Source organism: Neopsephotus bourkii, unplaced genomic scaffold (assembly GCF_033783945.1).
Source record: "Neopsephotus bourkii isolate Nb327-2 ecotype Australia unplaced genomic scaffold, CSIRO-AGI_Nbou_v1 NB_1131, whole genome shotgun sequence".
NCBI classification, from domain to species: Eukaryota; Metazoa; Chordata; class Aves; order Psittaciformes; family Psittacidae; genus Neopsephotus; species Neopsephotus bourkii.
The window spans coordinates 359,271-370,388 of NW_026901617.1; the positions used below are offsets into that span (position 1 = coordinate 359,271).

Below are 11,118 nucleotides of genomic sequence, written 5' to 3' on the forward strand. Positions count from 1 at the left end.
CTCTGGTAGTGATTTGGTTTTAATACTCATCACTTAAACTAGAGGTCATCTGGTATTATATCTCTGGCTCTTGTCTTAACCTTGCTCTCTCTTCCACCTTAAAAATCAACTTATATTGAGGAAAAGCAGGAGAGAGCGGAAAAAGACAAGGTAATGGTATGTTTTTCAGGTTGCTAAATGTGTAGCAACTGAGAGACATGATCATTTAGTCAAGATTCAGAGAAATAAAAGGAAGAAATGTGCTAAAGCTTTATCCAGCAGATCTGTACCAGTTTTCCCTTCAATTAGAACCTCCTGGGTCTTGAATTTCCACAAAGAAAAGCAGGAACAGCACCATATTTCTTCTTTGAGAGGTAACTGAATTTTAGTCACAACAGTCTTTTTAAAATGCCTGTTACCGCCTCTTGCCAGTACGTACAGCAATTTGGGTGTTCTGTTAGTTTGTTGGGGTTTTTTTCTTAGTATCATGAATCAAGCTTGTTTTACCATGACAAATTGCTGTATTCTGGTAGTTCAAGAGTATTATTTTATTCCAAGGCTGCCTGCAATATTATTGCCTTCCATTGCCTATGCTGATGTCAAAATAGAGGGTATTTCCTCAGAGAAACAGCTTGCTTTACAAAGGAGATTGTGATTGTCCTCTCTGAAAGGGGTTTAGTAAACTTTATGCTAATGCTTATTAATATCAACCCTGTACCGAGTTTCCAAAGCAGGAGTTGGATTTTCATCTGTTTTGGTTTGCCTAAGTCTTAAAAGATGCATTTAGGATTTGACTTGATATCGCTTAGATCAGCTGCACACTGAATCTCCAGAGAGGCTTAAATGCTTCTCAGACGCCTGGAAATAACTTAGGGGAGTGCAAGCAAAGCCACTTGTAAAAAGGCACCCTGAGTACTTACCCCTGAGACAGGTAGGGGTTGAAAGTGCAGTTCATGAATGGCAGGCTGGGAAACGGTGTTAATTTGAAAGCATAACAAATTAATCTGAAGACTTCTAACCAGAGCTGATGCATGGCCCTGGAGCCTTGGATGTCCACTGCAGTCAAATAATCCAGTTCTATTTAATTCTCAGGATTTTTCAGAGAAATTAAGGATATTCCTGAGCTCATTGTTCTGATATCTTTGTAAAATGGAGCAAGCATAACTGAATAAATTGTGGAATCATATTAGCCAGTTACTAATTAAAATTAAATTAATGCGGTAGGTAACTGCATTGGAGTTATAATGTTGATGGTGGGAGTAATGAGATACATTAAAGAGTTTGGCTCTGCCTGTTCTGGCCAGAATCTCCATCCACCCTATCCTCTGCCCAGCTCTGGAGAATGAAACACTGGAATCCCTTTTGGTGTTGGGTCTTCATGCAAGGTCAAGAGGTAGAGGGGTGGAGTACCCAAGCAGTGTAAGGATGTGAAGGTTTCTAGTAAGCCACTTCACTTTATCCTTAAAATTGTGTATGGTGCTTTGTCCACTTGCAGGCACATTTCAAGGCACAACACAGCTGACATGTCAGCAGTTCTTCAAACTGGCTGTTGGGAGCTGTTAAAGATGCTTCTAGGAACTTGCTTTCAGGCACATTGAGAGCTGAAGCCATCTCTTTATTAAAATAGCAGGAAATAAATGGCTGGTATTTTTCTGATGACTCTGATTTTCTGCAATCTCGTGTGCCAGGCAACTGCATGATCAGCAGCCTCCTTGCAGGAGGAGAGAGATCTGCAGCAGGAGAGTGAGTGGGGTGTCAGACTGCAGTCTGGCTGATGACTCATCTGTTGTGTTTTCACTTCAATGGCCTGTTCTGCTGAAGTGTAAGATGTGCTGCAGTGTGGTCTCAGACCCTACAGAAACATCTCAAGCAGAGTGCCCATGTCAAGTGTAGGATCAGGATAGCAAGACAAGTAAAACATAAGTCCTTGTGAAGTTCAGACCTCAGCTTATCCTGTAGGTACCTTCTTTCAGGTGATGTTATGACTGTTGGCAGTAGGAGGAAAACATTCTGATTTTTCCACGCATTCCAGGCCTTAGTAACAGAGTTTTATTTCTGCTCTGCCTCAGGGACCTCTGTCAGCCATCTGTGATGGAAGTCTGAGTGTTGAGGACAGTCTAAACCTATGTCAAATTCAGTGTGGAGTCCTCATCTGTTTGACTGTAGTTAACGTGATGCAAGCAGGTTGCAAGCTTACCTTATGTAAAGGGTGTAAGACTGAAAATGAAGATGATCCTAAGTCTGGCATGAGACCATATCAACATGATGTTTCCGTGCACTTAAGCTTCTCAGAGCTGTTTTGGCATTTTCTAAAATAACCTTACCTTCATAATACTTTTGAACCTGAAGATTTGTGCATTACCCATTGCATGAAAGGATAATGTTAGTGATCTATGCTACTCATTATTCAAATAACAGTTCTAAAGCAGAACATTAAATAGCTTAATTCAGGTAACTGCAGCTTTGTAGCTAAAACTGAATAGTCTGTGTGGCATGCATGAAGACCTTTTGCACTTTATACAAAGCAGTATTTTGGGCCTCTTTTAATTACTAAATGTGTCACAAATGTGCAGCTAGAGAGTCCTTTGTCCAATGCTTTCCCCATTTACAACTCCTTTTGAATGACAAGGTTGTGTAACAGGCTTTTTCTGAGGCTGCCTGGTTCATAAACTAAAGAAATTGGTAGCATTTTTTTTGTCTGAACAGAGTTGATACATATACCAGACAAGAACCTATTAGGCTGGTGCAAGTATTCACTTAAATTGCATTAATCTTCTGCTTGGGGTTATCTGATGCAGGCATAGAGGACAGAGGCATCCTGGGATGGGCTGTATTCAGCAATTAACAAGTTATTGTCCTTGTGTTTGTGAGAAAATAATTCCCAAATAAAGATCAGCTGTCTCTAGTTGGCCCCCTCCCTGAGAAAGACAGATGCTGTTCAGTAGAGATAAAAGTGCTCTTCCCTTTACATGCTGTCAGAATACCTCTCTTCTCTTGTGTTTCCCCAGAGCACAGCTTTACACATCAGCTACACAGCTCTGACCATGTGCTTTGGAGTGAGACCATCCAGCCATGACCCAGCAGCTGGAGGAGACACAGGCAGGTGACCCAGCAGCCAACACACTGGGAAGTGCAGCCCAGCCTATGCTGGGTGCAGACAGTCTCACAGTCATCTCAGGAAGCTGGTAACCTGCTGAAGGCTGCTGACACAAATGGTGCAACAATCTAGGCAAATTGAAGGATTTATAAAGCAGTTCAGTTGACAATGGCTGACACTTCCAGAGCTGACTCCCAGGCTGTACGGAGGCAGGGAAAATCACGTTGTGTGGGGTTTTTTTGTTGGTAGAACCTGGTAGGAAATAGTAATATCCTTGACTTTTAAACACTATCCTTACAGTTTTGCCCTCCAGTTTATATGTGGCTTTTTCTCACTGTGGTGGAGTATCAAGGGCTTGATACAGTTGCTCACTGGTGGTTGCCAGCCTTTTGCAGCTCCTTTGGGGGGGGCAGGTCTCCATGTGTCCTTTGTCATACTTGTAGACAATATTCCATCCCCTCAGGCCCCTTCTCAGTACAGACAAGTGAGACAGCTAGTCTTGCTCACTACACAAAGTTGCATAGCTATTTTGCCAGCTTGCCCCATTTCTGTCCCAGTCAACTAATTTCCAGTTACTTTTATTCATTTTTACCAATGCAGCTTCAACTTCATACTCACTTTCAGTTTTCTACAGCCATAATGTTTAAGAACCTTTAGCATAAAACCATGTCAGGTTTTAAAGCAGTCAAATCATGTGTTGCCTCTCTCCCATATCCCTCATTGTACAAGCACAAAGTGGTTTTACGTTCAGTTTTAGCAATACAATTAAGTTTGAAAATGTCCGTTTATCACACATGCAGGAATAAAATTTCTTTTAGAGCCTCTGTTCTGGAGGTGTTACTTTGCCAGCAATTGGCATTGCGCTGGCAAATGCCAGATATTTCGTATTCAGTCTTACTTACAAATCAGGTGGCTTAATGCAAGCTTATTGACTTGTGCCTGAAGATGGAGAGCAATGCTTTCAAATCCTGGTACTCACCAGTTTCTCATGATTGGAAGTAATGTGTGACTCATTCACAGAACTTGAAAATTTTGGGAAAAATGAAAATACCACTGTCTGAAAAAAAAAAAGTCACATGCTGAAATTCAAAATTCAGAGATGCCAAAATGTACTGTTTAACCAGTCTAACGACCCTGAGGGGAGGTTGCAGGTCAGGCCTGGTGTAAACCTACGGTCACACTTGGTGGTAAAAGGGAGATGTCAGGGATCACATACCCCCTTCAGGTTGTGCTGCCATCATGTCTCTGAGTGCCAAGGCCACCAATGACCTTGACCGTGGTGGGCACACGGGTACTGGCCTCAGAGTAAGGGGGGGGGGGAGCAGGGGGCTATCCCTGGGGCTCTGTTCAGGGGCGCTGGGCCCTGAGACAGGGAACGCGGTGGGGTCTCTAACACATCCCTCAGTGCCCTCTTGGCCACCACCGCTGCCTTGGTGGCCCCTGAGGCCCGTCCTGCTTGAGTCACAGCCCCTGTCATAGATGGGGCTCGGCAGCGGCCAGAGAGGCCGGGGGGAAGAGGCGTGGCCACGGGGTGCCCAGGTGATTGGCGTGTCTGAGAGGGGGCGTGGTCCTGGGTGCTTGAGGGAGGGGTCATGGCGCGGGAGGGTGCCGGGTGGCAGGGGGGAGCGCAGTGGAGGAGCGGTAGGAGCCGGCTGAGGGAGCGGGCTGCGGCAAGGAGCGGCCACTGAGAGGGTCCGAGTCCTTTGGCTGAAGGCAGGGTGGCGGCAGTGTCCCGGGGCTGGCCGGCTTGGAATGGCTTCCGGGGCCAGAGCAACTGGGAGAAGGGGGACCAGGCGGGAAGGGTCACCCGCCCCATCCGCAGCCCCAGCGTAGGAGAAGGGTGTCCTCTGCCGGCGCCCCAGCCTACGAGTGCCACTGAGAGGCAGCGAGGTGTTCTGGAAAGCAAGCACTACAAGAGCAGTGGGGTATACTGGGTGGCAGTGGAATATACTGGAATGGGGATCTGGATTATACTGGAAGTCCTGAGGAAGGCGCTAAGACATACTAGGATTCACTGGACCCTACTGGAAAGCAAGGGTCTGGACCATCCTAGGGATCATGACGAGGCTCTGAGCCATACTTGAGAGACGTAGGGGGGCATGGGGGGGGAGGGGCGGCAATGGCCGTGTACTGGCACTTATCGGTGGTTGCTGGAGAGGGGGAACATGTGCCGCAAAAAGTAGGGAGAAAACCAGGGGAAATAGTGGAAAAGAACATAGGGTAAAATGGGGCAATAGAGCAGAAACAGGTACAAACCAAGGGAAGACATGAGATGAGGAAACTTAAGGGGAAACTGGGAAAATGAGGACAAATACGTGGACATGGGTCAGGAATAGGGAGAAGAAAGGGTGGAAGTGCAGGAGAACCAGGAAAAATGGTAAAAGCAGGGAAAAAGGGAGGGAAATTATGGAAAACAGAAGTAGAAAAATGAAGGAAATTGGGGAAAGAGGAAGGAAACAGCACAAATGAAGAAAAATGGGTCAAAACCGGGGAGGGGAAGGCAGTACAGAGGCAATATGGGGCAAAACCAGACAGTTACGGTGGCTGGGGCAGGAACAGTGGGAATAAGGGTGAAAATGGGCAAACAGGACAAAGAGAGCAAAACTGGGACAAACCCGGTGAAAACAGAGGCAAAACAGAGACAAAAGGGGGGAGCGGAAGGGGCGCAGAGAACGCAAACCCCTAACCCTCCACCATCCTAATATGGGCCCAGTGCTCCCAGTATGATGCCAGTGTGAGCCACAGGTCTTCAAGCATGATCCCATTACAGGTTCAGTGTTCTAGTATGAGCTCAAGTGTTCCCAGTACAATGCCAGTCTGGAAGTACAATTCCAGTATACTGTCAGTGCTCCCAATATGATGCCAGCCTAAGTCACATGTCTTCAAGCATGATCTCAGTATGGGCCCAGTACTTCCAGTACAGCAGCAGTGCTGCCAGTACAATGACAGTTTTGGTCACAGGTCTTCATCTAGGAGGCCAGTATGGCCCCAGGACTCCCCCTGTGGGCCCAGTGCTCTGAGTATGATGCCAGTAGAAGCTACAATTAAACTAAGATCCTAATATGAGCCCAAACGTTCCCAGTATAGACCAAGTGTTCCCAGTACAGTGCCAGCCTGGGCTGCAGCTCTCCAAGTACGATCCCAGTATGGACCCAAGCACTCCCAGTGTGCTCTTGGTGTTCCCATTATGCACTCTAATATGGGCCCTGAAGCTCTGAGTGCAGCTCCAGTGCACTCCCATTGTTACCCCCAAGGCTCCCAGTGGTCCCAGTACAGGCCCTGAGGCTTCCAGTATGGGCCCCAAGGCTCTGAGTTCAGCTCCAGCATACTCTCGGTGTGAATCCCAAGCCTCCCAAGTACATGCCCCAGAGCTCACAGGGCACTCCAAGCACAGGCTTTAGTGCTCCTCCAGTGCACTCCAAGTGTTCCCAGCAGACAGCAAAAATGGTTTTTGCTCTGACTCGTCCCAGTGCCTCTTTGGGCTGCACCCCTAAACCTTCATAATTCTCCTCAAAAACAGTATTACCAGCCTGCCATCACCTTTATTGGTGGGTGGATACATTGGGTCACAGGATGAGGCCCCCACCAGTGAACTCCATCCGCTGCAGGGGGAAGAGAGAGAAAGCAGGTAAGTGTGGGAACCTCAGTATCCAGGCCAAGGGGAACGCTGCCATCAGGCAAAATGGGGTGGGGAGACGTTGACATCTGGGCATACCTGTGGGGGGGCAACGAAGGCCAGCCAGTCGGAGGGGCGGGTGGGCAGCAAACCCATGGCTTGGCACTTGTAGAGAGCCAGTGCCAGCCCCAGCCCATTGCCCACCAGGAACACCAGACCCTGCAGTGCCCGTCGGCTTGAGCTCTCCAGTGCCTTCAGTGCTGCAGAGGTGACAGGAAGAGATGGGGAGGATGGGGGACCTGTCCCCACTGGGGACCAGGGGTAATGACAAGTGGGGAGTCACAGGGGAGGGGGGGGCACTGGATGGACTGCACAGAGGTGGCTGCTGGGGAACACACAGGAGTGACCAACATGGGTGCAGCTGTCTTAGGGACAACTGTAGGGGAAAGCATGGTGGTAAAGTGACATTGGGGTGACTGCTGGGGATGCATAGGGTGGCGGCAACTGTTCTGGGACATGTGGAGAAACTGATGAGGGATGATATCATAAGAATGACTGCTGGGGGACCCGTGCGGGTAAGTGACACAAGGCCAACTGTTGCAGTGGGACAGGTTTGGGTTAAAAGGGACGTTAACGCTCATCCAGTTCCAACCCTCTGCCACAGGCAGGGACATCTTCCACTAGTCCAAGTTGCTCCAAGCCCTGTGCAACGTGATCTTGAACACTGCCAGGGATGGGGCAGCCAAAGCTTCTCTGGGCAACCTGTGCCAGAGCCTCACCACCCTCACAGGGAAGAATTTCTTCCTAACATATAATCTAAATTTCTTCTCTATCACTTTAAAGCCATGTAATGCCATGCCCTTGTAAAAAGCCATGTCCAGGTTTCAATGTCCCACATATGTGGGGCAGGGGCTGTTGCAGGAACAAGTGTTGTGGGATATGAGGGGATGACTTTTGCTGGGGGAGATGTAAGGCAGTGGACCACAGCAGGTAAGTGGGGCAAGTGTGGTGTGGCAGGAGCTGGCTGTGTGGGGACACCTGGGGAGCTGTCACCCACACGGGGCAATACTCACTGGCAGAGAGGGACATGAGGGCCTGCAGTGGGCGCCAGCCCATCATACAAACCATCATGGCAGGAAAGATGGAGATGGTGTTGCCAGCCATATACATGATGAACAGGTTCATTGGGATCTGCTTTAGCGGTGCCAGTGCCACATCCCAGCAGCGCTGCAGGGAAAGAGAGAGCACAGACATCCATGATACGGGCGGGACAGCTCTCATACAGCACCTGGGCATGTGGGACGGGGACTACTCCGCCGCGGGACACCCAGATGTCCGGCGGGTGTCCCTCCTTCCCTCCTCCCCCCGTGCCTACCTTCTCCATGAGGATTTTATCGCTCTCGTGGACGCCTCCCTCCCCTAGCTGCCGCTCGGCGAACCCCAGCGGCCCACGGCCCTCTGCGGCTCCGCGGGGCCTGTATGCGGACAGAAGGGAGCAGATGAGGACAAGGAGACCCATGGACCTCACCAAATCCGTGTCCTCCCCCCGCCCCCCCCCCGTCCTTTCCAGGCCTCACCGGCCCCCCGGCGCCGCCGCCAGCTCCAACGACCACTTAAAGCGCCGGCCCCGGACTGCAGTCGCTGCCGCCGCCATCTTGAGAGTGCCCGACCGGGAACGAGAGGGTGTCACGTGAGAAGTCACGTGAGGAAAACGAGCCCTTGTGCCCGCCACCCACCCGCAGGGATCTGTGCACCGTAGGGGGGCTGGAGAGCCGCGGTGGCGGCGCTCGTCCCTTGGCAGCGTCTTTGTGCACAGAGACCCGTCCCCAAGCACGACCCTTGCGACCGCGGGGCAACGCTGCGGGGTCCACGCTTTCGTTTTTAACCCTTTCCTGCCTGACGGCTAACACGTCACGTCAAAATTCTCTGTTACGCCTGCTTTTATCCACTGCTCTTTATTTTTTAGTATTTCTTGCATTCTTTACAGCTCTCGGTTTTTGCATTTTCTATCTTAGTCTTCTTTTATTTGGTTCCTTTAGCCTATCTTTTCATTCACTCATTCCTCTCTTACCGTTTGGATGTTGCAGATTTTGTTGCTATGTCTGCTTTTATCAAGCTCTGTATTTGTGTCCTGTCGGTAATGTGGTTTGGGTTTTTTTCCCTGTTTTAATATGGCTGTTATTTTTTTGTGTATGTGTGTCTATGTAGTTTCTGTTTTGTGGTCTTTTCCTTTCAAAATCCCCATCACTTTAAAAATTTGCTGTGTTTCTGTTTATTGAATTTTCTGTCCTTATTTTTATGTTTTTCCTTTATTTCGTAGTCCCCCTTAATTTTAAAATTTTTGTGTTTCTTTTTATCTAGTCCACTGTCTGTATTTTTAAACTTTTTTCTTGTATGTCCTTTACCTTTGGTTGTCCAGTTTTCTTTGAGTTTTACTGCGCTGACTTCTTACTCGATTTCTTTTACTTTCTTAACCTGTTTTATAAACACCATTTCTATGTCTACTTTTATCCTGTTCACTGGTTTTATTTGTTTCGTGTCTTTCCGTAGTGCTGTTGTTTTTTAAATTGTCTTTCCATGGCGGCTTTTATCAAGCTGTCATCCCTAATTTTTACTTCTTTTTTGTCTGTTGTGTACTATGCTGGTTTTTAAATTTGCTTTTTTGGTCTCTGCATTAGTTCACTGTCCATATTTTTAGTTATTTTCCTTTATCAACCTAATTATGTTGCTTTTGTTTAGAAATACATATACTTTTATTCATTCCTGTTTCTGTTTTGAATCATTTCCTATCATGGGATGCATAGCTTTTTAAATTTTCTTTCTTTGTCTGATTTTATCTAGTTATTATGGCAACATACGGGTGAATTATTTTTAGCCTGGTGGGCCCATGACACCTCAGGCCATCAAGACAGAGATGGAACATACAGACAGGCTTGTGATCGAGGGTTGGACTTGACCATGGACACTATTGCCAGGTTATTAATGAATGTGAAATGTGCATTTAAGCTCAAGTCTGATAGAAAAAAACCAAACAACAAACCCACACCCCCATTCCTTTACTTGTAGAAAAACATCTTATGCCCAAGAAGCAGCATATTAAATTGCATCTGTGTCAACATTACCGTTAAGGTTTTGATACTGTGAAGCTTTACAGAAACCCCGATTAGAAAGCAGACTGAACAAACTATTAGAAAAAGAAAAGCAATACCAAATTTCCAAGGCTGTCAAGTAGAAATTTTTACCACCAGATGGATGTTACAAAGAATGTAATTAAGTATCTTAAGAAAAAAGATCTGAGTCAATCTTCTGAAGTGAAAACTTCAAACCCAGCCAGCACCTGTTTAGATAGGTGATGTGGAGTTAAAATAGTATTATGGTTTACGATATGCATGCAAATACAAGTCACCTAGCTACCCTGGATTTGGAGGAGGCTGAGGTTCTTTATGACTTCTTTGCCTCAGTCAGTGGCAAATGCTCTGACCACACCACCCAAGTCTTGGAAGGCAGATGCAGGGACGGTGAGAATGAAGACATTAGGCCCACTGTAGGAGAGGATCAAGTTTGAGATCGTATTAGGAATCTGAATGTGCACAAGTCCATAGGACCTGATGAAATCCACCCACAGGTCTTGAAGGAGCTGGCAGATGAAGTTGCTAAGCCACTGTCTGTCATATTTGAAAAAACACAGCAGTCAGGTGAAATTCTTGATGACTGGAAAAAGTGTAACATAACCCCCATTTTCAAGGGGAAAATGAAAGATTGGGAAACTGCAGACCAGTCAGTCTCATCTCTGTGCCTGGCAAATTCTTGGGGCATATTCTTCTGGAAAGCATACTAAGGCACAGGAAAACTGACAAGGTGGTTGGTGACAGCCAACACAGTTTCATTAAGGGGAAATCCTGTCTGAGCAATTTGGTGGCCTTCTATGATGGTACTACAGAACTGATGGAAAGGGCAAAGCACTTGACATCACCTACCTGAACTTGTGCAAAGTGTTTGACACTCACCCACACGACATCCTTGTCTCTGAACTGCAGAGACATAAATATGATGGATGGACCACGCAGTGGATAACGAATTGGCTGGATGGCCACATGCAGAGTTGTGGTCAAGGGCTCAATATCCAGCTGGAGACTGGTAATAAGCAAGTCCAGAGGAGGTCCACGAAGATGGTAAGGGAGCTGGAGCACCTCCCATTCAATGACAGGCTGAGAAAGTTGGGGCTGTTCAGGCTGCAGAAGAGAAGGCTGTGTGGAGATCTCATAACAGCCTTCCAGTATCTGAACAGGGCCTACAAGGAGGCTAGAGAGAGACTCTTCATCAGGAACTGTAGTGACAGAACAACTGGCAATGGGTTTAAGCTTAAACAGGGGAAGTTCAGGTTCATCTAAGGAAGAAGTTGTTCACTGTGAAGGTTGTGAAGCAC

At 47.4% G+C, this 11,118-nt stretch overlaps 1 protein-coding gene across 1 annotated transcript; it reads right to left on the minus strand.

Annotated features, from left to right (window-relative positions):
• Positions 1 to 6,598: 6,598 nt before the first annotated feature.
• On the minus strand, positions 6,599 to 8,670 carry EMC4 (ER membrane protein complex subunit 4). Its single transcript, XM_061362627.1, has 6 exons — positions 8,608 to 8,670; positions 8,270 to 8,496; positions 8,068 to 8,167; positions 7,766 to 7,919; positions 6,792 to 6,952; positions 6,599 to 6,678 (listed from the first exon to the last, which is right to left on the minus strand). Exons 1-6 carry the CDS (start codon positions 8,668 to 8,670, stop codon positions 6,643 to 6,645), a joined length of 741 nt encoding a protein of 246 aa, XP_061218611.1. The 3' UTR covers positions 6,599 to 6,642.
• Between the last annotated feature and the right edge of the window lie 2,448 nt (positions 8,671 to 11,118).

Bases quoted from the DNA above. Each gene is read 5' to 3' on its own strand.
- EMC4 (XM_061362627.1), bottom strand. From the start codon at position 8,670: ATGCAAGAAATACTAAAAAATAAAGAGCAGTGGATAAAAGCAGGCGTA. The intron at 7,920-8,067 runs GTAGGCACGGGG...CTTTCCCTGCAG, and splicing joins ATAAAATCCTCATGGAGAAG to CGCTGCTGGGATGTGGCACT. The intron at 6,679-6,791 runs GTATGCCCAGAT...TTCCCCCTGCAG, and splicing joins CCTTCGTTGCCCCCCCACAG to CGGATGGAGTTCACTGGTGG.